We start from the raw sequence: 25,626 nt of genomic DNA, 5'->3' as shown, positions 1-25,626 counted from the left end.
TTGGAGGGAAAGTTGAGCTAACAAATAATTGGCAAGGGTGGAGCAGAAAAGGAGTGGGCAGCTTTCAGAGATCTGGTTTACAGCATTGTATTTGCTCACAACAATCAAGACTGGTTTGATGAAAATTTGGGGGAAATGCAGATGCTGCTAAATGAAAAAGAAGCACTCTACAAAGTTTACCAGCAGCATAGTTCATCCATTTCTTTGTTTTTTTTTGTTTGTTTTTAGGTTTTTGCAAGGCAAATGGGGTTAAGTGGCTTGCCCAAGCCCACACAGCTAGGTAATTATTAAGTGTCTGAGATCAGATTTGAACCCAAGTACTCCTGACTCCAGGGCCAGTGCTTTATCTGCTGCACCACCTAGCTGACCCTAGTTCATCCATTTCTAAGAAAGCAGCATTTAACTCCATCAAAAGTAAAATATAAGTGAAACTTAGAGAGATGCAGTTCTCTTGGTTCAGTATGAAGTCAGATAAAATTCAGTTTTTTCAGATAGTAACAGTCCAAAATGCTTTTATGATGCCATATACCAGTGCTGATACAGCCACATTGATACACCTTTATGAGAGAGATATGATCCTAGAAAAAATGGTTGATTTCCATAATGTTCTTAACAGACCAACATCAATCAATGCTGAAACCACTCCAGGAAGAGATTTTTGAATGCCATTAGGCTCCTTTCAAGAGGTAAAGCACCTGGTGCTGATTCTATTTCAGCTAAGCTCTAAAAGGGGGAGGTTCATTGCTCATCCAAAATCTGACTGAAATTTTCCAGATTAAATGGCATGAAGAGAATTCAAGGTTGCCTCCATCATCCATCTCTATAAAAGTAAAGGGAACAGATTGTCCTGTGACAATCACAGGGGTGTTTATTAGTCATTGCTATTAAGGAACTTGCCAGAGTCTGAGGTCTATATACAACATTTGCAGATCTGATTAAGGCTTTTGATACTGTCAGTTGTGAGAATTTATGGAAATTTATGTCAAAATGTGGTTGTTCAGAGAGGTTCATCCATTAGTCTCACAACACAGTGGACTATGCCCTTGAGATTTCCCAGTCATCAATGGAGTGAAACAGGCTGTTTTCTTGCTCCTATGCTTTTTAGCATGATGCTTTCAGCCATATTATCAAATGTCTTCATTGATGATCATGTCATCAAGTTCAGCCACTATACAGCTGATAAATTTTTCACCCTGAAAAAGGTACAAGCCAAGACCAAAGTGGAGGGAGTGTTGGGGCAGGATCTTCTATTTGCAGGTGATTGTGAACTCAATGCAGCCTCTGAAGCTGAGATGCAGCAAAGTATGGATCGATTCTCTGCTGCCTGTGCTCATTTTGGCCAAACAATTAACACCAAGGATACAGGTGCTCCACCAATCAGCATCCATATCATCCACTTGTGGTAATCCACATTAAATACAGCAAATGAAGACATGTTTTGAGTACTGTGGATAAATTCATGTACCATGGGAGTGGCCTTTCCAGGGAGGTACGCATCAGTAATGAGGTTGACACATGCATTGCTCAGTATTTGGGAGACCCTCAACGAAAGTGTGGGAGAGAAGAGGTATTAGACTGGCTCCCAAAGGTCTACAGAGCCATTGTGCTGACCTCATTGCCATATGCCTGTGAAAACTGGATAATCTATTAGCATCATTTCAGGAAACTGAATGGCTTCCGTTTATCATATCTTAGGAAGATCTGGCAGGGGAAGATACCAGACACAGAGGTCCTTTCTCAAGCTAAACTGCCAAGCACTACAACTCTACCCCAGAGAGTGCAACTCCAAAGGGCTGGGCATGTTGTTTGAGTGCCTAATGTACTCTTGCCAAAAAAGATGATCTTTTGAAAAGTCTCACATGGCAAGCATTTGGGGGGATATGGGGGGGTCAGAAGAAGTGATATGGGGATACCATAAAGTTCTCTCAAGAACTTTGGAGTTGAATTGTGCAGCATGGGAGACACTGGTATAAGACCACCCATCATGGCGTGCCCTCATCAGTGAAGGTACTGCACTCTCTGAGGAAGGCAGAATTGTAGCAACTCAAAGGAAAATGGCATATATAAGTTTAGAATAAGCTCCTCAGGTGTTCACACGAGTTATTTGTGCTCAAACTATGGTAGAACATTCTGAGCTTATATTGACATGATCAGCCACAATCAGACAAATTTTCTCTTTATTGATGCCATTTTGGTCTTCTTCAAAAATAATGACAAGAACTGTAATGTTATGAACAGCAAGGTCAGTATCCTCAAAGATCTTGGTGGACATGAATGATGGACCATATGTAATAAGATGAAATTTTATTGGAATAAATATATACAGGCAACACTGCATAGTGGGGGGAGGGCTAGTTGCAGATTCAGGAATACCAAATTTGAAGTTTGACTCTTGACACATACTGACTGTGTGATACTGGGTAAGTTACTTTATGACTCAGTGCCTCAGGCAACTCTCCAAAATTCTAAGTTGTAGGGTAGGTGCCAATTGATATTAATGAAGAAGATTCTTCACTAACAATTCCTTATGCTTGGCAAATAATGGATAAAAAGATGGAGTCCTAGATACAATTAATGTCCAGGAAGGCTGTCTAGGACTGCTAGTTTCATGTAGACCATGGCATAGGAGGATCATTGGAGGAAAAAGATGTTTCAGATGTAAGGAGTGGTGGAAAAAGATGTTTCAGATATAAGGGTGCAGTGTGTGTATTCTGCTTTTGTTTTTACCTATGTAGGTTATATTTGATCACATGATTCTGCTTCACAATGGCTTTCTGGGAGGAAAGAAAAGGCATTTCAAATCTCCTGCTCCTCCCTTTTATCAAGGAAAACTATGATTCTTGCCAAGAGTGGAATCAGGGGCTTGGACCCAGAGGCTAGCACTCTACTTAGGGAGAAGGAATCCAGGAGTAGAATTATAACTATTTGCTTCCTTAAATATTATTATTCTAGAATTATTCATTTCTTGGAGAAGAAAATGCTAAATCACTCCAGTATCTTTGCCAAGAAAACCCCAAATGGGGTCATGAAGTATCAGAATAACTGAAAAAAAGTCTGAAAAATAATTTATAAGTTTCAAACTGTACTCCTGATCACTTTTTTCACTTAACAAGAGAATGCCCCAAACCATATTGCAAGTCTTGAAATCCTTACTACCATATGTCAGAGGCATAATGACTACATATAGTAGATAGCAAACAAATATATTTTTTCTAAGTTGATATCAAAGCAGAGATCAGAGAAACCAACAGGGAGTGAACTAGTTCAGCTTAATGAAGAGAGAAAGGCACAGATCTCACCCAAGGGGAACTAATCCAAAGTATCTAGATCAGTAAGCTGAGCACAGGGGTATTATAAAGATGGTCAGATGCTCTATATGTCAGTGTCTCCCCAGAATCTTCTTCTCCCTTCAGAGACTTGAAGAGACGTTAGAATGGATCATCTTCTCTGAGATGAAATAATCTGACCTGTCTATTGCAATGCCTGCCAAACAGTTGGTGCTTCATAAATGATGACTTCCTTCTTTATTAGGGATGTAGGTGGCATAGGGAATAGAGAAGTGGGCCATGATTCAGGAAAACTTGAGTTCAAATCTTACTTAAAGATTTTCTATATTTATGATCCGGGACAAGTTACTTAACCTCAGCCTACCTCACTTTCCTCAATAGTAGAATGGGAAGAATAATAGCAATTACCTCAATGCATTACTGTGAGGTTGAAATGAGATATTTGTAAAGTGCTTAGCACAATCCCAGAGGGTGTTGAACAAATTCCATTTCCTTCTCTTCAGACTTAGAAGTCAGAGTAGCCCGGATCTTGCTTCTCTTCTGCTCTCACCAACTTTGCTTGGTACTCATTCAGGTGCAGGGCACTGAATAATTAATATCTACCAATGAAGAAATTGACCCTTTGAATCAAGGGTTACAAAGAAAATGTGACTTGGAGAGATCTTATAATTTTCAATTGGTGCCAAATTCAAGAGGGATTAGATGGAATTTATATTTCCCAAGGGATGAGTGAGGACAGCCAATGAAAGTTTAGCCCGATTGTCCTTCCAAAGCTTCAAAAGCCAGATTGGTCTGAAGGTAAGAGAAACTTTAAGAAATGAATGGCATCTGGTCTCAGACACTTAATAATTACCTAGCTGTTTGGCAAGCCGCTTAATCCCGTTTGCCTTGCAAAAAAAAACCTAAAAAAGAAAAAAGAAAAAAATGAATGGCAAGGGCTGCTTCTTAAGAGAGAGAGAGAGAGAGAGAGAGAGAGAGAGAGAGAGAGAGAGAGATTGAGAGAGAGGAAGATCCTTAAATGAAGGTACTCAAAGAGGGAAGACCACTGGTAATGGATATTGAAAATGGCATTTGGGTTTGCATTAGACTAAATAGGTCTTATGCCTGTACCAACTTAATGTTCTGGAATTCTAGGGAGAGAATGACAGATGTCTTCTTGAATTTAAGGATCTCCATGTGTCCCTTTTCTGTGAAACTGGAGCCAGTTCAAATATCTACAAGAGAATTCTGGATTTGCTTTGACACTTCTCTTTTAAGGTCTACCAGTGACTTTTTCTCTTTGACCAGAGACTGGGAACAGGGTATTTCTGGAGTCCATTTCAGTCTGACAACTTTTTCTACCATGGACCGTGTTGTAGTACCTCAGGATTTTTGAGTCACTGGTGATCAGCATAAAGGGACTAACCATTGGAAAAGAGGAAGTCAAGAGGGCCGAGCTATGCACCAGCCAGGGATTGGGTGTCCTTGAATGCATATATGCTGTGAAGATGGAATTGAGTAAGTAAAAAATGACAAAGGTGCTCACCAGCAGTAGGATCATTTGGGTGGCTCTGGTCTCAGGGAAGGATCTAGAGGAAACACTGGCAGTGTGAATCCTCTGGTGGTGCTTGTACAGGAGATAAACCTTGTAGCCACTGGTAAAGCTAATGAAAGTTAAACACACTGCATCAGGAAGGGTGAACACAACAGCATGGAGTGAGGTGCTAATAGCGATAGTGACATTAACAGAGCAGAGTCCATACTCTCTTATTTCTGAAGTATTTCTGTAGCCACTTGATCTTTTAAGTTTCTCAATAATAATAATATTTTGCAGCATGTGGAAAATCCAGCAGATGAGAATAGAGGGGGAGATGAATCTTGGGACTTTGGCCTTTAGCTTTATCCATTTGGGACTGTGGGGACTGATGATGATGGCTTGAAAACCACTCAGGAGGCAGGTTATGCTGAGGGAAAGACCCCGAGCCACTCTGTGAAGGTAGAAGACAATTTTACAGCCAATGTCATCCAGAAGATTTGTCAGACCCAGGGCTGCCAGTCCCTGAAGGAAACCCTTGGAGAGAAGCATCAAGGAGTTGACCAAAGCCAACTGGGTGAAAATCAGATCTATGGGTCTCAGGTTCTGTCTGGTGAAGAATAGGTAGCTAAAGAAATATATTAGGAAGAAGTTTCCCTGAACCCCAATTCCCGTCTGGGAGAAAAAGGCAATACCCAGGAGTATGTCCACAGCAGTCATGTTCTTGTTGTCCATAGGAGAAGAATTTCAGTCTGAACCTGTGGGTCTTGGAGAAAAACGCAAGGACTTTATTCTCACCTGAAAAGAAATCATGAGGTGACTCCTTCCATGCCATAGATCGATACATGAAATTCAATGATTCTATATAGGGCCTCTGTTTTTGGTATTTTATGAGACCTCCTGGCATTTACACATTCTTGGTTCTTGAGATAAGGTCAGTAGATTGTGCTTTAATGGTCTCTATTTGACTAAAATCAAAAGAGAGTGGGTTTGTTCTTTTGTTCAGGGATAGCTTTCTGTTTACCCTGAGCTCACTTAAGTCAGCCTTATGGGTTGACTGCTATTCTAGCTCAGTCCCTCCCTGACTCTTTTTCTCAGAGTTGGTTTCACAGACCCATTACCCTGCCAATTCCTTTTGAACCTCCAGTCCATAAAACCTCAGATCTTTTCCACACTTATTTCAGACACACTTATTTCATATCTCTCTCCTATATTTGTGAAAGATAATTTTGGATCCCAGATGTTGGACCGTGTATTTACTTTTACTTTATTATATTCAAGCTAATTAATTTGAAAAAAAGCTTGAGAGGCTAAAATACTGGACTGAATCAAAGTAAAATTTAATAGGGAAATTGTATAGCACCTGGGGAATCCATTCTTATATTAACATCTCCCACAAAACTACCCAAGAGTCAAGGCACCGTGTCAGTATCCACACAAGAACTTGGTTCATGAGTTCCCACTGAAGTCCCTTGGGCAGATCAGTTTTAAAAAGAAATGTTATATAATGACAAAAAGAATTCAGTGCCAAGAAAAACTTCTGGCCTTCCTCTCACACACACACCACATAGAATACACTAAGTATACTATTCCAAAGGTTCTAATAAGGGCCCCCCCTTATTAGGCATGCATGCAACTGCAAAGGCACACATATACACATGAGCAGATGACATGGTATCTATGGAACATATTGGTCTGAATAGTATTGAACCTATCCTCAGAGTTCATAGTTCAATGACATGAAAGGCAATCCATTGTTTGGTGCCCTGTTACTAGAATCAGTCAATGAACATTTATTAACCTCCTACTATGTCCCTGCCATTGTGGAAAGCACTAGAGTCATGAGATCCGCCAAAGCATGGTAGACAAGGAGTGGAATTCTTCCTGCTCATTTGAGGCAAGAAACCAGAAAGACAGGTGCCCTCATGAATGGCTTCTGGGCAAACATGATGAAAGGATGCTGAAATAATGATTTACCTGAGAGTCAAAAACTGCTACAGTTGCCTATTTATGGGCGAACATTTACAAAAGATGATATTGGGGCGGCTAGGTGGCACAGTGGATAGAGAACCGGCCCTGGAGTCAGGAGGACCTGAGTTCAAATCCGGCCTCAGATACTTAATAATTACCCAGCTGTGTGGCCTTGGGCAAACCACTTAACCCCATTGCCTTGCAAAAACCTAAAAAAAAAAGATGATATTACCAGGCATTTTTAGGTGCTCATGATTTAAATACAAAATCAAACCAGATTTTGGCCCTAAGAGTTTGCCATTATGTGGCAAAGACAGTCAAAGAGAGAACCATAAAAACGTTGTCAACAGGGCAGTCACCTTTGAGAACAATGTAGAATCATCTCACAGAGACAGAATAAAAAGACATATTAGGAATAAGAAACAAACAACCACAGAAGGGATCTCTGAAGCTATCTGGAAAATTATTGCTTGTAAATATGTCTGTCAAATGGTCATCCCACTTCTACTTGAAGACCACCAAAGTGCAGCCGAACTACCTTGGACAGTTCTACTTTATGGGAAGTTCCTGTCGACACCAAGAAATCCCCCCATCTATTACTCCGGGTTATGCCTACTGGGGCCACATTGCATGTGGCAGTCCTTCCAATACATGAGAAAAGCAATCCTATCTCTCTTGAATGCAATTCTTTTCCTACAGTAAAAACATCTCTGGTTCCTTAACTGATTCTCATATCATTTGAACTCAGGGACCTTCCCCATTCTGCTTGTCCTCTCTAGACATTGTGCAGCTTCTCATTATCTTTTCTGAATAGTGGCAAGTGGAACTGAATGCAATTCTTTAGATGTGATGGAGGCAGAACAGAGGGGATATCCTCTCAGACACATGATGGTGGAGTTTGTGGAACCAGAAACAAAGATGGGGATTGCTTGCATCTATACCAGAAAGATCTTATAAATTTATTTTGGCTCCAGCTGCTACTTTACAGTTAATGATTTAATTGATTTCTTTGCCTGATATCTGGGATTATCTAAGTAAGCTTTCAAATCATCAGTAAATAGGGAGAATTCCATTTCCTTCTCTTCAGACTTAGAAGTCAGAGTAGCCCAGATCTTGCTTCTCTCTGCTTGCTGCTCATTCAGGTGCAGGGCACTGAATAATTAATGAAGAAACCAATGAGGAAATTGACCCTTTGTACCAAGGGTTACAAAGGCAAGAATAGCACTTCTGGAACCATATTAAAGAACAGAAGAAAAGGATGTTCTTTGTTTTGCTCCATTAGTGCTTTTGCTTGCAAATAATGTAAGAAGTGAGCTTTAGATATTATCAAGGTTTGTTATGTTTTCAAAACCTATATTCCAGTGGAATGTTAGCTCTCCATATGTTATCACCAACTCAGGAAGACAAATGATTAAAAAGTCAGAAAACTTGTCCTACCATCAGCATCATTGAATCTAGGAACAGAGATAACAATGCATTGTACTTCGATGTTTTATTATTCTTGTTCTTGAAGAAGATCATCTAATCAGGGAGGTGAGAGGACAGGCTCATGGACTGGATTTGAGCGAGGGAGTACAGTGCTAAGTTACTGGCCTCACTTTCTCCTCAAGAGCCAACTGGTCCCATGGCCAGAATGACTGGAGATGGCCCTGAATGTGAGACAATCAAGGTTAAGTGACTTATCTAAGGTCATACAACTAGTAAGTATCAAATGTCTTATGAGGTCAGATTCAAACTCCTGTTCTCCTGACTCCAAGGCCAGTGCTCTGTCCACTATACCACCTAGCTGCAAGCATCTTTCTTTAGACAAGATGGGGATATTTGTTCACAAACAAGGATTAGGAAAACAATTAAATTCCTCGGAAGCCAATCTCTTAAATTGAACAATTGTAAAGGGAGGAGCAATTGTACAACCTAATAGTCTGACTCCAAGGAGGTTATATATTTTCTTAATCCTTGTTTATATATAAATATCCTCATCTCTCTGCTCCAGATGATCCTCCTCAAAGATGCTTCTACCCATAACTTTCTTGGTAATTCCTAGAGAATAAACTTCATGTCTAACTCATATTTCAGTCATCTTATTTTAACCCTAAATGAAGTTTTACAATATATTGCATTTATTATACTAAAATGGCCCTTCTAAATCTATGCTGTCCTTTATAAAGGCATTTTTTCCTTCCTTGGATATAATTATGTTATCAGGATATTTTCTTTTTAATTAGTTTAATTATATTAATTATTTTTTCCTGCCATTGAAGTATTTTGTCTACTTCAGTATAAAATCATCTTGATCACAGTAATTAAAACTTGTTCATATGACTGTTGTCTTTTTACTAAGATTTTATTAAATATTTTTGTATTAATATTCATTTGTTATATGGGTCTTTTCTTTGCTTTATCCTTCCCTGAGTTGGATATTAGGACATGTGTTTTTAGTTGTTTTTTTTTTTTGCAAGGCAATGGGGTTAAGTGGCTTGCCCAAGGCCACACAGCTAGGTCATTATTAAGTGCCTAAGGTCAGATTTGAACTCAGGTACTCCTGACTCCAAGGCCGGTCTATCCACTGCGCCACCTAGCTGCCCCATGACATGTGTTTTTATAAAAGATATTTGTTAGAATATTTTCTTTATCAAACTTTGAGAATAGTATTTTCTACTTTATGGGAAGTTTCTGTTGACATCAAGTGTACATTACCTCTGAAAGCCTCCCATCTTTTACTCTGGTTATGCTTATTGGGGCCAGTATTTTCTAACTACTCTTTAAATTTCTAACTACTCTGTTAAATGTTCTTTTAAGTCAGATGGACTGGAATGGAAAAATCTTTTTTCTACTGAGGGTCATTTGGATATTTATTACATCATTCATGGGCTATATTTGATCAAAGGCAGCTAGATGACACAGTAGATAGAGTACTAGCCTTGGAATCAGGAGGATGGGAGTTTGAATCCAGCCTCTGACACTGACTAGCTATGTGACCTTGGTCAAGTTACTTAACCCTGATTGTCTCCCATCCAGGGCCATCTCCAGTTATCCTGGTTCATATCTGGCCACTGGATTCAGATGGCTCTGGAGGAGAAAGTGAGTCTGGGGACTTAGCACAGCATCACCCTCATTCAAATTCAATTTCTGTGCTTGTCATGGTATCACCTCTCTGGTAATCATGTTTTTCAAGAATGAAATATTTAATTAACTGATTCCTAAAGAGCCCCTAGATTCATTGCATTTTGAGTCCTGTCTGTGGTTGTCTTAGAAACACTAGATCAATAAGGCCTGTAGGCTTGATTTAGTTTTTCAATTTTAGTTTCTTTTTTTGCAAGGCAATGGGGTTAAATGGCTCGCCCAAGCCCACACAGCTAGGTAATTATTAAGTGTCTGAGACTGGATTTGAACTCAGGTACTCCTGACTCCGGGGTCAGTGTTCTATCCACTGTGCCACCTAGCCGCCCCTCCCACCCTTGATTTAGACAAAGATTTTATATATGTATATAAATATATATATATATGTATATATATATATGTTTCTTTATCTCTTGATTTGTTTATTTTTTATTTTCATAGATAAGTCACTACTCCTTTTCTATTCTCATTTTTGGGTATGTACTTCTGTAGAAAGTGCTGATCATTACTTTTACTTCTGTATTCTGATTGTACCTTATTAATGTTTTCCTAAAGTGATTTGCTTTTTGTCCTTTCTTTTTTTTGATCATGTTAGCAGTTTTATTAGTCTTTTTATACAGATAGGTTTTGCTTTTGCTTTTTAAATCAAGTCAAGAAGCATTGGGTAAGCCCTGCATTGCGTTAAATGCTGAAGATCCAAATAGAAGCAAAAAGAAAGACAAGTCCTAATCCTCAAGGAGTTTGCCTCCCAATGAAGGGAAACATTCATAAGGGAGTGGCCAAAGGACAGAACACAAACTTAGAGTAAAAACCATTTTTATACAGGTTTTCTCCTCCATCTTTCCAGTCCTTGTACATACCTTGCTCTGACCTCAATAGTCAGTTTGGTCATAATTCTGTAGGGGTGATATCCTCCCTTAGGCTGCAATCTGAAGGCATCAGTATTACTGAACTGTAAGTGCTGATGAAAAAACACCCTGGCTTTGGACCAGAGAGAACTGAAGAATGGAATGGGAGAGGTCACCAGGATGGGACTGTGCTGCCGTATTGTGGGAGGATGTGCTAAATTGGACCAAACTTGATGATAAGAAAACAACACAGTATTCAACTGGGGCCAGTTCTGACCAACCAAAAGTCAGATATGTCAAAGATCTAAGCTAATGAAGCATGAGTGTGGGAGAAGACTGGGACACTTTCAGATCCAGGCCCCTATGTAACCACAATCAGAAGAGAAAGAGTCAGGAAATGAGTGATAACGGGAGTGTGTGTGTGTGTGTGTGTGTGTGTGTGTGTGTGTGTGTGTGTGTGTGTGTGTTCTGTGAAACTGAAAGTGCCAGGAATTTTAGGAAGATGAAATATCAAGAATTTGAACATAAATGGATAAATCAACAGGGGAAACTGTAGCAACAGAAGGAACTATAACTCCAGATCTAGTGAAGGCGTCTCATAAATCTTTGGGTGTTTCTTTTTTTCTTTTGCAAGGCAAATGGGAAGTGGCTTGCCCAAGGCCACACAGCTAGGTAATTATTAAGTGTCTGAGACCGGATTTGAACCCAGGTACTCCTTGAGTAAGTGTTTCAACATACTCTCTGACACAGAAAACTCCAGAATTTGAGGAGAAAATGGACCACAAAACTTTGTCCCTGAATGACTTCAACAAGAAACAAAAATTATGTATTCTATAAAAATAATAAACAGAGTAGGAAAAAACTTGATTATTCACTGGCAAGCCTCACTAAGAATCTAAAGTGAGAATAGACTGGGAATGCAAATGCACAAGAATAAAAAGCAACTTAGCAGAAGAGAAACAAAACTCAATAAGAGTAAAAATTAATATGCTTTTCTTTCTCCTCCTCCTCCTCCTCCTCCTCCTCCACTATGGCTTTAGGAACCTAGCTGGTAGTGAAAACATGAGGGAAGGCAAGCATCAGGTCTTCTGCATGATCATCAACCAGGCCAAGAAGCTTTAGAACTTGTTCTCCTTGTTTGTATCCATCACATCTGGGGCACCAGGGCTTCTCTGTATGTCCTGCACCTGGTGTTGCTCAATCTAGACATCACTTGGGACAGACAGAGCCTTGGGACATACTGAACACCACTGATTGATCCAAGGTCTACTCAGTAAATGAGGATTATAGCAAACTGAAGAATGAAGGCCCAGATTTCCAAATGAAAATAATGTTTTTTTTTTTCAGCTGCTGAGAATGAAGGTTTTTCAAAGGTCATTTATACAATCCCATACACAATTAGGAAATGCTCAATGTTTTCCTACTGTTGCATGAAATCATGTTGAATAAAGATGAATAAAGATATGAAAATTGAAAAAAAAGTTAATATGCTCACTTTTATCTTGAGGACTAGGAGTACAGAGGCAGCCTAAGCATCATAAGTCTCCTATGAGAATTTTAAAAAACCCCAAACCCAGTACCATAATGAACAAAATAATAGGAAATGAAATTTCAATTGAAATTATTATAGACAGCTTCTACAAAAAACAAAATAAAACAAAAAGTCCGAGGTTGAAAACTCCAAGAAAGTCTACTTATTAAATTTACTAGTTCAATTGTGCATATCTTAACAAGCAATACAACTAGTAGGTCTATTACAAAAATATTTATGGCAGTTCTTTTTCTGGCGTCAAAGAACTGGAAATCGAGGGGAAACCCTTTATTGGGAAATGGCTGAACAAATTATGGTATATGATTACGATGGAATACTATTGTATTGTTAAGAAAGGATGAGCAGGATGGTTTCAGAAAAATCTGCAAGAGCTTTACATGAGCTAATGCAAAATGAAGCGAGCAGGACCAGAACAGGAACAGCAATATTGCTCGATGATCATCTGTGAATGACGGCTATCCTGAGGAATGTAATGATCCAAGACAATTTCACATGTTTGTCTTATGATGAAAATGTTATCCAGCTCCAGTGAAAGAACTTTTCAAGTTAAATTAAAGCATATTTATAAAAACTTTCTTTACTATTCTTGTTTTTTGTCTGCATTTTCTTTTGCAACATAGCTAACAGAAATGTTTTGCATGACTCATGTCATGGTTAATCTACATCAAATTGTTTGTCTTCTCAAAGAAAAGGAAGGGAAGGGACAGAAGGAGAGAATTTGGAACACAAAATTAAAAAATATTGAAAATTGTTTTTACAAGACACTGGGAAAATATAATGATTTTAAAGAAATTAACAATTCAATTCAGAAATAAATTCTGCAAACCATCTGGAGAAAGACATTCACCATACATCAACACAATGATGTCATTTTGGTTCTCTTTGAGAATAAAGGACAGCAAATAACCAGTTTTGGATAAATCAAACAGAAAGATACATAGAATGAAAATATGAAACTGAACCAGTTTCTGGAAAAAAACTAGAGTAAAAATCTTTTGGATGCTTATAAATTGGACTACAAAAGAATATCCATGTTCTGGGTCATATGAAATGTTCACAAAAACTGACAAAAAAGGGGACATAAAAAATTAGAGAAGAAATAGATGAATTAGAAGCATACCTCATGAACTAAGAAGACTAACATTGGATTTTTGAAAAGACAAATAAAATTGATAAATTCTTAGGTGATCTGTTTAAAAAGAAGGGCAGAACATCAAATTAACAAAATGGCTAATGAACAAGGTGAAACCACAGCAAAACTAAGAGAGAAAAAAAGAATAATTAGGCTACATTAAACACAGGTATGGGTTAATAAAATGAAAAACACAAAGGAAGACAGTCAAAGTTCTGGGACAGATTTATCATTGCAAGAAAGAAGCCACAGTAGCAGACATATTTCAAGGTGAGAAGGCAGCTCAAGATGGTGGTGAAATCAGAATGTCAGAAATTTCACTTCAGTTTTCTCCTTGTTTGATCTTTCAAACATGCTTTCTTTAATTTTCAATATTACTTTTAAAAATTTAGGATGTATTTATTTATTTGTAGCTTTGTTTCTTTTACAATTCTGTTTTAAGTTCACTGATCCCACCTTTTTCTATTTTCTTAATGCCTGTTTTCAAAGATGCCACTCTTCCTCTGAGAAATAATTTAGCTGCTTCTGGGATATTTGGCTATCAATTTCTTTTTTTCACAGTTATTGTTTCTATGGTTTGTTCTTTGATTCAGTTATCATTTTGGATGTCAGTATTCAATTTTCACTTAGGTTTACGATTTTTGACATATTATCTTTTATCTTACCACATGATCTGTAAAGGACGTGGTTATGCATTTTTCTAATATTTCTAATATCCTTATAGAAATGTTTTTCTGATATTTTCTAATATTCCAATATTTATAATATTCTAATATTTTCCAATTTGCACTGTAGCATCTGAGGTGACAATGGTTATAATACCCATGTTATGTTCTACAGACATGTCTCTTTTCCCATAGAAATTCTTTCATTTTTTAAACTTTTTTCATTTTCTTAAACATGTAAAAACAAATTTTAACATTTGAAAAAGTTTTAAATTTCAAACTCTATCACTCCCTCCCTTCCTTCTCCCATCTTTTATACTGTGAGCAATCTGAAAAAAGTTGCACAAATACAATTGTCAAAATATTTCCATAATAGTCATTTTGTGCAGGAAGACTCAAATAAAAATACATAAAGGAAGGAAAGAAGGAAGAAAGAAAGGAAAAATAGTATATTTCAGTGTGTATTACAACAAGGCCAGTTCTTTTTCTAGAGGTGGATAGTACTTTTCATCATGAATCCTTTGAGATGATCTTGGATCTTTGTATTACTGACGATTTTAAGTCATTTCAGAATCCTTCATCTTGCAACATTGCTGTTACTGTGTATAATGCTCACTTCACCTTGTAACAGGACATATAAGTCTATCCAGAGTTTTCTGAAATCACCTTGCTCATCATTTCTTATGGCACGATAATATTCCATTCCCATTATATACCTCAATTTGTCCAGGCATTCCCTAATTGATGGGTACCCCCCCTCGATTTCCAATTCTTTGCCCCCAGAAAAGGAACTGCTATAAATATTTTTCTTCATTTAGATTCTTTTCTTCTATCAGTTTTGGATATAAACCTAGCAATGGTATAACTGGATCAAAGAATATCTACAATTTTATAGTTCTTTCAGACAAGGTTTAATGGAAATATTCTTGAATCATTTTCACCTAGAGTGAGCTTGGTGATGTTTTAGTGTTCTGGGTTAAAGTCAGGAAGTCCTGAATTCAAATATGACTTCAAACACTTCCTAGCTATGTGACCCTTGGGAAAGTCACTGCATGTTCTTGGTTTTCTCACACCTGTAACATGGGTATAATCATAGTACCTACTTTTTAGGTCTATTTGTGAGATTAAGATAAAATGATATCTATATCTATATCTATATCTATCTATCTATCTATCTATCTATCTATCTATCTATCTATCTATCTATATGTATATCTCCCTGCCTTCTATTCCCCCTTTCAAGTCCCTTGCCTCTGGCAAAGCTATCAGGCAATAAATCATTCTGGAAGAGTCAGAGGCTGAAAGGAAGGAACTTTTATGCTCATGAATCCCTTCTCAAGGCTGCAGATGCAGTTTTTCCTCAACCTGATAACAATAAGAGAGGTCTTTATTATCTTCCTGAGACACATAGGCTACGTCTAACCAAGAATTTCGCAAGACTTGTCAAACTGTATGATCACTACTTATTTCTAATGACCCACTTTGTAGAAATGGCATGTCAGAAGGAACTGAGAGGGCAGCTAGGTGGCGTAGTGAATAAAGCACCGGCCTTGGAGTCAGGAGTAACTGGGTTCAAATCCGGTCTCAGACACTTAATAATTATCTAGCTGTGTGGCCTTGGGCAAGCCACTTAACCACATTTGCCTTGCAAAAAAAAATCCATAGGAAATATAGGAAAAGATCACCAAAAATGTTGAGGTATGAAACCGAAGGTCATGGAGACATGGACCTTCTTCTCATTACTGTTGCCCAATGAAACGTGTTATAGGGCAGCTAGGTAGCACAATGGGTACAGCCCTGGCCTTGGAGTCAGGGGTGCCTGAGTTCAAATCTGTCCTCAGACACTTAATAATTACCTAGCTGTGTGTGACCTTGGGCAAGTCACAAGTTACCAATTGCCTTGCCCCAAAAAGAAAACATGTTATGCAGAAGGGAAAAGCTGAATTGGGAAATGAACAGCTGAAGAAGAAGATATATTTAAAAATAATGATTTGAGAGATAGAACTGACCCCAAGGAAGGAAACTTGAAATATATACATTCATTGCCTTAGCCTGTTTTATAAAATATTCTTCCATAAACCTCCTTAAGATGGATACATAAATCCTAGGCACAAACTGTCCCCCCCCCCCCCCACCGGCCTGCTATTGATGATGTTTGTCCTTTTTTTTTCATTTTAAAGATTTTATTTATTTTGAGTTTTACAATTTTCCCCCTAATATTACTTCCCTCCCCCACCCCCCACAGAAGGCAATCTGCCAGTCTTTCCATTGTTTCCATGGTATACATTGATCCAAATTGAGTGTGATGAGGGAGAAATCATATCCTTAAGGAAGAGACATAAAGTATAAGAGATAGCAAGATGAGACAATAAGATATCAGTTTCTCCCCCTAAATTAAAAGTAATAGTCCTTGGTGTCCTTTTTTCTTAAAGAAGACCATAACATCAGGGTGGTGATGCCATGACAAGGAAGTGAATTGAATTTGAGTGAGGGGATTCCATACTGTCACCAACCTTATCTTCTCTGGAGCCATCTGGGTCCAGTGGCCAGATATAAATCTGGATGACTGGAGATGGCCCTGGATGTGAGACAGTTGGGGTTAAGTGACTTGTCCTAGGTCACCCAGCTAATGTCAGGTGTCTGAGGATAGATTTGAACTGAGGTCCTCCTGACTCCTGAGCTGATGCTCTATCCACTGCACCATTTAATTGCTACCTAGCTTATAACAATATTTCTTTGGAGAGAAATTCCTATTAATTAGAAGCAATCACATGATTACAGGATCAGAAGAACATGGACTTAGAGGTAGAAGGCACCTTAGTAGACATCATTTTACAGATAAAGAAATTGAGGCAGAGAGGTTAAGTGACTTGTCCAGGGTCACAAAGCTAGTAAGAGGCTGGGGTAGTATTTGAACACAAGTCTTCCTGACTCCAAGTCCAGTCTTCTCTCCACTGCTATGAGGAATTGATGACATTTTCTTTCTAATTATTTCCACAGTCCTACAAAGAGCACTTATTCAGGTCACAGTGTAAAGACTAGTATGATCTGTAGATACATAGGGGAAGGTGGTGTTCAGATACTGAATTTATTTAGTAGAACTTTTATTTATTCTCTTGGTGTCTGATAGAATCTAGATTTACCAAATAAAGTGGCACAAAGGAGGGCCAAGAATGTAAAAAATGATACAAAAAACATGTAGAGGAAGAGAGGAACCCAGAGACTCCTGAGGGCTTTTACCAGGAAGAGGAAAGAGAATGAAGTGGCCTTAAAAAATCAAAAACATTATCCAATGGGACCACCATTCCTCTTAGATTCTGAATGGAAAAATCCCAGGCCTTATTTCAGAGGCTTCTACCCATTACTCTCCTATCTACAACAAACAAACAACTTGTGCCAACTTCTGTGTCCCTCCGCTTCCTGCCTGGGCATGGGCTCCCTCTGAGGACAGAGTCCCGTAGTTGAGCCTGAAACACAGAAAGAAACTCACCTGGCTGCTGCTTCTGCTTCTGGGTCTGAGGATGACTCTGGCATTGAGGATGGATTTTGAGGGGCTTCTGTGTGTGCATATGTGGGGGCACGTCTAGGGTCCTTCTTATACGAGTCATGATTCCCTGGACTGCTCTGCCCCCAGAGCAGTAATAATCCTGTCACCTGAAAAAGAACATACCACTGTCTGGATGTCTCCAAGGTGTGAATCACAGAAGCAATTATAATTGATTAATCATAATTTCTCAACAGCCATTACTAATAAAGTAAGAGGAGTGGCTTGGCAAGAAACTTTCCTATCCTCAGAGGGAGAGGCAACGTGAAGGTGAGCTGAGGAGGGGTGGAGATCAGCTGGCAATGATTAGACTTGATAAGTGAGGGCCTCTGAGCCTGGGTCTGTCCACAGGATTGAATTTGGGGAATCTCTCTGAGTGCTCCCAGTCCCCCAATCCATTCTCAGCTGGATTTCTGCTTGCACTGTACCTCCAGAGAAGATTTTCTTCCTATTAAGTGTTATCAAAAGGAATTACAAAGTTTTCAAATATTCTAATCTGAAGAGAGACTCATTGTTACTGAAGTTCCCTAGGCCTCAATATTCATTTGGTAGGTGGGGGAAGGCTCTCCCCACTTCAGGTGGGTTTCCTAACTTCCTGGGAAGCCAGGTGGCATGGTGGATAGAGCTCCAGCCAGCCTTGGAGTCAGGAGGAAGAGATTCAAATACAATCTCAGATACTTGACTCTTACTAGCTGTGTGACCTTGGGCAAATCACTTCACCCTGACTGCCCTGCATTCAGTGTCTGAGGTCAGATCTGAACTCCTGTCCTCATGATTCCAAGATCAGTGCTCTGAACCACTGTACCAGCTGGTTGCTCTCAGTTCATTTGACTGATGTGGAAATTGAGGCAAACAGCATTAAATGACTTGCTTAGGGTGAAATAGCCAATAAAAGTCTGAGGTCCAAGTTGAAGTCAGAGTATGAACTTTCTGATAACAATCCTGGCACTCTAATGCCCTTTAGTAATCTACTATTTTCCTCCTTACTTTTCTATATCAGGACTGTTTTTCACAGTTCTATTCATCTCTCAGGCCTGGCTAATCAGTAGTATTAATACCTTTCTAGGTGCCTTTATTTTTTTCTTGTTGCTCTTTCCTTCACCTCCATAGTCTGACATCTGAATTCACCATTCAAGTAAAAGTACTTCCTCTAAAATGATGAATGATCTCTTTATCAAATCGAAGCCCTCTTGACTTCCCTATAACTCTGAAGATCGTTTATCAGCCTCTTCTCCGGAATACTTCCTTATTTCTAGATTTTTTTTCCTGACTGGGTTCTCTTGTGGAACTCCTAGTTCTCTTGACTGTGACTTCGGAGTTTCCTTTGCTGGATCTCATCCAAGTCGTGTCCGATAACAGTGGTATTCTTCCAAGTCTGCCCTGTGCTCCTTTTCCCTTTGCATGCTGTCTTCCTTAGTGAGACTGGATCATAAGTTTGGCTATTATCTCTCTGCAGATGATTCATATAGCAATATCCATATGCATATCTAAACACATACTAATCTCTTTCCCGATCTCTGATCCCTGCCTCCAATTGCCTTTTAGACTTTAGATGTTCCAGAGCCATCTCATGTTCAATGTGTCCAAAACAGGAGTTCATTTCCTTTTCTCCCTCAAACTCTCTATTTTTCCAAACTTTCCTATTACTTATCATTCTCATCCCAATTACTTCGGTCTGAACCCTGGTATCATCCTTGAATCTTCTTTTGTCTTATTCTCACCTCATTTGCTGGCAAACCTTCCAATTTTTAGCCCTCATATCATCTCACATCTATCTTCTCTCCACCACAGGGCCAATAACCTCTGTACCGACCCGCAATGCCTCTTTGCTTGACTCATCTATAACCCTCTGCTTGGTCTCCCCTGCCTCAAGTTTTTCCATTCTGCCATCCATTTTCCACTCAGCTGCTAAAGGCATTTTCCTAATCAGCTTTAACCATGTGCACACTCTCAGATCACATAATCAATAGATTTCCGTGGCTCCTGATTTCCTCCCCGTCAAACAGAAAAGACTTCCTTTAGCCTACCTTGCCACTTTTTCATTTCACTTACTCTACTCTTCTTGATAGTCTCTAAGAAGCTACTCACGGGCATCCTTATTGTTACTCACTGATGAAACTCTATGTCCTTACTCCCTGAATTTTCATAGGCCAGCCTGTGAAAATGCTTCTGGGATTAACATGTCTGTTTTCCATGAGTTGTCTTAGTAGACATGTATTAGACTGAGGATGTCTGTTTTCCAACAGGAGCTAATTGGGAGCCTGAAACGAGTCAGCTCTTGCTCAGTCCTGTATGCTTTTCCTGGTGTTTGTAGGTTGATCTTGCTGACCTGTGCACCTCAGTCTTGTGGTCCACCATGGCTGCAAAACATCTTGCTCTGTATATCACCTGTTCCTGGAAAAGACTGTCCACTCTACCCCTAAGCCCTCCCTGAACCTTCCCTTTTGGGTTTTCAAGCATAAATTTCCCAAGTCTCTTCTAGGCTGTGGACTTCCTAATAGCTTTGTTCTTTGGTGTAGAGTGTGTTCAAGGGAGATCAGTGTGTTCAGGACTGCTTTCTACCTTTCAGCCATGTTATCAAATAACTTCCCTGAGGTTAAACACAGCATCAAGGTCAGCTACTGCCCTGATGACAAATTCTTCAATCTGAAAAGGCTACAAGCCAAAACCAAAGTGCAAGGTGTGTGGGTGCATGGTCTTCTTTTTGCAGAAGATTGTGTGCTCAATGCAGCCTCTGAAGCTGAGATGCGAAGTATGGATCCATTCTCTGCTGCTTGTGCTCATTTTGGCTTAACGATTAACACCAAGAAGACACAGGTACTCCCTTGGCCAAGCACCACACCATCCATATGTGGGACCATTGATTACAGCAAATGAGTTTTGAAACCTATGGAAAAGTTCATTTATTTTAACAGAACTTTCCAGGGAGGGGCAATTTGAAAATGAGGCTGACACTCGATTGCCAGAGCTAGTTAAGTATTTGGGAGGCTCTGAAAGAAGTATGGGAGAGAAGAGGTATTAGACTGACCACCAAACTGAAGGTCTACAGAGCTGTTGTGTTGACTTCACTGCTCTATGCTTATGAAACCTGGACAGTCTCCCAGTGCCATGTCAGGAAACTAAATCACTTCCATTTAAATTGTCTTAGGAAGATTCTGAAGATCACCTGGCAGGAGAAGATAGCAGACACTAAGGTCCTTTGCTTGAGCTAAAGTGCCTAGCATTCCAACAGTACTACACAGAGCCCAAGCCTGATGGGTTAGACACATTAGAATGCCAGACATGCTTGCCAAAGACGTTTTTATGGAGAACTCCCACAGAGCAAGTGCTCACAAGGGGGTCAGGAGAAGCGATACCAGATACCCTGAAGGTCTCATGGAATTGATTGTACAGGACCTCCCAGCATGGCGTGCCCTCATCATTAAGGGGGCTACACTCTATGAGGAAGGCAGAATAGAAACAGCTCAAAGGAAACATGATATACATAACCTTAGAACACCCCACGTGTTCACCTGGACTATTTGTGCCCGCTCTGTGGTAGAGCATTCCGAGTTCATATGGTCTGATCAGCCACAGTCAGATACACTATAATTTATCTCAAATGTAGTGATGATATTTTAGTCTTCTTCATTGCCAAAGGACAAGAACCAATCAACCAACCAGCTTGTACTTGGCTGTCTCCCCTCTAGTGTCTAATTTTTCTTCTAGTAAATTCTTTTTGCTTTCATCTTAACTTGAACTCCTTTGTATCTGAGGAATGAATTTCACCTCACTGACATTTCTGGTGTTAGAAGTGGCATTCATTGTGCCTAAATTATCAACCTATGGAATCAAATTGAACTTATAGTTCACTCATGTTCCCAGAGCTTTTTCAAGAGAACTATCAAGCCAAGTATTTCTAAGATGTGGACATGCAAATTAGTATACTAACAATTTCTGAATGCCTGAACTTACAAAATATTATAATTGAGTCAATGAAAATTTGAAGGCAGTTTCTGGTCATATATCTAGAAAAATCTAATCTTAGTCCTTTTTGGGGGGGGGTGGTGTTTGCAAGGAAATGAGGTTAGGTGACTTGCCCGAGGTCACACAGCTAAGTAAGTATTACGTGTCTGGGGCAGGATTTGAACTGGGTCCTCCTGACTCCAGAGCTGTTGCTCTATCCATTATGCCACCTATCTGCCCCTATTCCATATTTTCATGAGAAATCTGGATGAAAGCCTAAGTGAATGATAATCTGAGTTGATGATGACATAAAACAGAAAGCTACATTTAGTATAGGCAGAGGAACTTCTTTCAGTTTAGGACTTAATATCTATTGTTTGCTTAGCTTATGCTTTTCTTCCTCATTTACTGGCTCAGTCTTAAATGTCTTGGATTCACTTTTGTTCCTTTATACTTCTTTCATTTCATCTTTCCCTTTCATCTCAGATAAATGAGCAGTCCCTAATCCTTTTGTTCTCCTCTTCCCTACCCCAGACTAATCCATTTTCCCAATTCAGCATTATTAATTTGTTAATTCCCTTTCCTAGAATTGTTTTCCTTACACTCCTTTTAATATTCCTTATACCTTGAATGCTTGAGAATCGATTTTCAGGAATACTAATTCGGTTTTTTTGACAAGGCAATGGGGTTAAGTGACTAGCCCAAGGTCACATAGCTAGATAATTATTAAGTGTCTGAGGTCACATTTGAACTCAGGTCCTCCTAACTCCAGGGCCGGTGTTCTATCCACTGTGCCACCTAGCTGCCCCCAGGAATACTAATTCTTAATGAAGCAACAGTATTAATGTTCAATAATATTACTCAAGGGAATCCAGTCTCTCTGTGACTCCTCCTTCACTGATAATGCCTTTTGATGCCATGCCTCTCTCCCTTTGAATTCTTATTCTGTACTCTAAAAGAGCTATCTTGAAGCATAACAAAATACTTTTTTCATGCTAGGAGAAATTCCCAAGGAGACACATAACCCTTCTTCTCAGAGCTCTAAAATGTTCTAACCTCCTCCCCTAAGCAGAGCTCAGTGCAAACTATTGGACTCATCATCCCCACCCTTATCGAGCAACTTCATTCAACTTTCTAATTATTTCCTTTCTGCTGACCATAAGCAATGCCATGTCTCTCTTAGCATTTTTCTCCCAGTGTTCAAACTCTAGGCAGGTGGAAAACCCTCGTTAAGCCCATAGGCAAGGAGAACATTGAAAACTTATTTTTTCTTATTGCCTCTTGAATCCTGACCCAAAATTATCTGGACTGCTTCTTTCAATTCTATTTCTTCTCCCATGAAAGTTGCACCTTTGTATTATCCTTCTACAAAGATAATAGAGGGTCTAAAATTTCCTTTTCAAATGTTACTCCTCAGTGTCTACTGATAATACATTTTCAGCTTTCTCATCATAACTTTTCCTCAGAATCCTTAGATCATTGCAGCTTTAACCTTCTCAAATGCCTAATTTTTTTGCAAAGAAAATCAAACAATAGAAATATTCTCCTACATGTATGTACTCATGTTCTTCCCTAGACGTAACTATCTGAAAATAAACATTTCATATCTTATTCTTTATCATATAAAACTAGTTTGCTTTATGCTATTTGATTATTTTGATAATTAAATGCCCTGCTCATGTTGGAGGGTGTTTGAAGAAATGATTGAAATTCTTTTTTTATTCAAATGGTCAATTAATCCATTTTTATTAAGTTATCATATGCGTCAGACATGGCTTCAAGAATAAAGTGAAATACAAAAAATTATGGCTCTTTTCTTTGCTATTTGGGTTTAGCGTTGCAGGATCTTTGATTTTTGGTGGCAATTGATATTCCAGCTCTTCAAAATATTATTTTATTATTTTTACCCTTGAATCCTTAGAATCCTGGAGTTATTATGTTTCATTCTCCTTGTTTCCCCTTGGAATCTGAACTCTTTTTTTCCTGCGTTAAGATCTGTTTTATGGTGCTGAACTTCTGAAATTTAATAGCAATATTTCTTGATAAATTAAACTTTCTGTATTTTCTCTGAATTTTATTTATTTGAACTCTAGTGTGTTTTAGATCATTAAAAATTGATTTTGGAGCTTTGGGAAACCAGTAAAAATCCTAGAGAAGAGAAAACATAAATATTATAACTTGTTTAAAAAAAAGTATTATACCCTTTGTAGTACAGTTTCCCACCAGATCATATCTTCAAAACAAGATAATAAAAAAGAAAGGATTTCCTTGGACTATCAAAGACTTCCTTTCCAGTGCAGAATATTTTTTTCTTTTAAACAAAGCAGAGGTGGAAAACAGATACTGAAAGAAGCCAGCAGATCTCCCAATATTTCTTGAGGCAATACATTGCAAAAATGGCAAATACCATTCAAAATGGGATTAGTTGTATCAAATCTCATTATAGATCATTCAACTCTTAAAAATCCACATGGATACTAATACATTTTCTTTTATAAAATATAAATGATATATTTTATACAAATACATATATTTTATTTTTACATCACTCAGATTTCTCCCTTTTACTTCCTTCTTCATATCATTATATTTTTGTTTTTCCTTTTTAAATATCCAACTGCTTCTCCCCCAATAACAATTTTGAAAACTGTCAAAAGCAATGCCCTCAATACATAGATATATTTTCAAAAGATAGTTTTGTCAAAATAAATTCTCACATTGGAAATATCTAAAAGATGGAATCCTTTTATTTCATTTTAAGTTGATTGCTTCTTTGATGGAGTGACATATTGTAACTTCAGTCTTTTGGTGCAAGACTATATTTCAAATGTCTTTCTTGTAAGCAACATTTTGCTTTCTGATTCATTTTGATATTTTTTTTTGTTTGAGTTCATTCCAACACATTTACAAATATACTTAATTATTTCTTTCCACTTTCTTAAACATTTTCTTTTCCCTCTTTAATCTTCAGTGCAGATAAGGGAGCAGAGACTAAGGATTTATTATTTTGTTGATTAGATTTCTAAAACCTATCAAAGTGTTTTTTCCTTATAATATTGTTATTGTATAAATTGCTCTTCTCCTTCTGTTGATTTTATTCTGTATCAGTTCATAGAGATTTTCCTAGTCTACCCTAAAACTGACCATTTTATGGTACAGTAATATTCTATTATATTAATATACACTAATTTGTTTAGTTTCTTCCAAATAGGGCAGCACCAATTTTGAATTACCATGAGAACGCTACTATAAATATTATTGTATTCATAAGATATTTTCACCTTTTTATTACTTTGGGGTATAGACCTTATAGTAGGAACCACCATTTCTGATCTTTGAGAATGTTTATGGATGATCAGTAGAATAATAGTTTTAAAAATCAGTAACCCAAATTGCTTATCTTGATGCCACTATGAATATCCCAAATTGCCCCTGTTTGTAGGAAATTAAATGGGGATTCCATATCTAGGGGGTAGATTTAGATTTCATTTGACATGTATTTCTTGCCTCTGATTGGAGTTTTCAAGAGGTCAACCTGGATAGGAATGGAGAAGAGATCCTGAAAGAAGTCACCTGATCTGAACAGGCATCTTAGCCTGGTATTAGAATCAAAATCTGACCTTTACTTCTCACAAGAGCACCTGGGAAATTGTAAGCAATTATCAACCTATAATGTTAACAGCTGAGAAACATGAAGACAGGAAGGTAGAGGTATGTTATCTATCAGGATTAAGATTATATGTGTAGGGGGTGGCTAGGTGATGCTAGTGCATACAGCAATGGCCCTGGAGTCAGGAGGACCTGAGTTCAAATCCAACCTCAGACGCTTAATAATGACCTAGCTGTGTGGCCTTGGTCAAGCCACTTAACCTCATTTGCCTTGTAAAAACCTTAAAAAAACTGTGTGTGTGTGTGTGTGTGTGTGTGTGTGTGTGTGTGTGTGTGTTTTGCATGCTATCATAATGGAATAGATTAAGCAAGAGGAAACTCCACTACTAGTAGGATAATTTTGTTGGCTCTGGTCTCAGAGGAGGTTCTGGAAGAGATAC

At 38.4% G+C, this 25,626-nt stretch overlaps 1 protein-coding gene across 1 annotated transcript; it reads right to left on the bottom strand.

The window, feature by feature from the left end:
• Window positions 1–4,539: 4,539 nt before the first annotated feature.
• LOC141510313 (vomeronasal type-1 receptor 1-like) lies at window positions 4,540–5,520 on the bottom strand. The gene has a single exon (XM_074220252.1). The coding sequence runs from the start codon at window positions 5,518–5,520 to the stop codon at window positions 4,540–4,542; it is 981 nt and encodes a 326-aa protein (XP_074076353.1).
• Between the last annotated feature and the right edge of the window lie 20,106 nt (window positions 5,521–25,626).

This window comes from Macrotis lagotis, chromosome 1 (genome assembly GCF_037893015.1).
Source record: "Macrotis lagotis isolate mMagLag1 chromosome 1, bilby.v1.9.chrom.fasta, whole genome shotgun sequence".
NCBI lineage: Eukaryota > Metazoa > Chordata > Mammalia > Peramelemorphia > Peramelidae > Macrotis > Macrotis lagotis.
The sequence above is the reverse complement of the archived record's forward strand: the minus strand, read 5'-3'. Positions and strand labels throughout refer to the sequence as shown.

Excerpts from the sequence above, each read along its gene's own strand:
- LOC141510313 (XM_074220252.1), bottom strand. The coding sequence starts at position 5,520 with ATGACTGCTGTGGACATACTCCTGGGTATTGCCTTTTTCTCCCAGACG.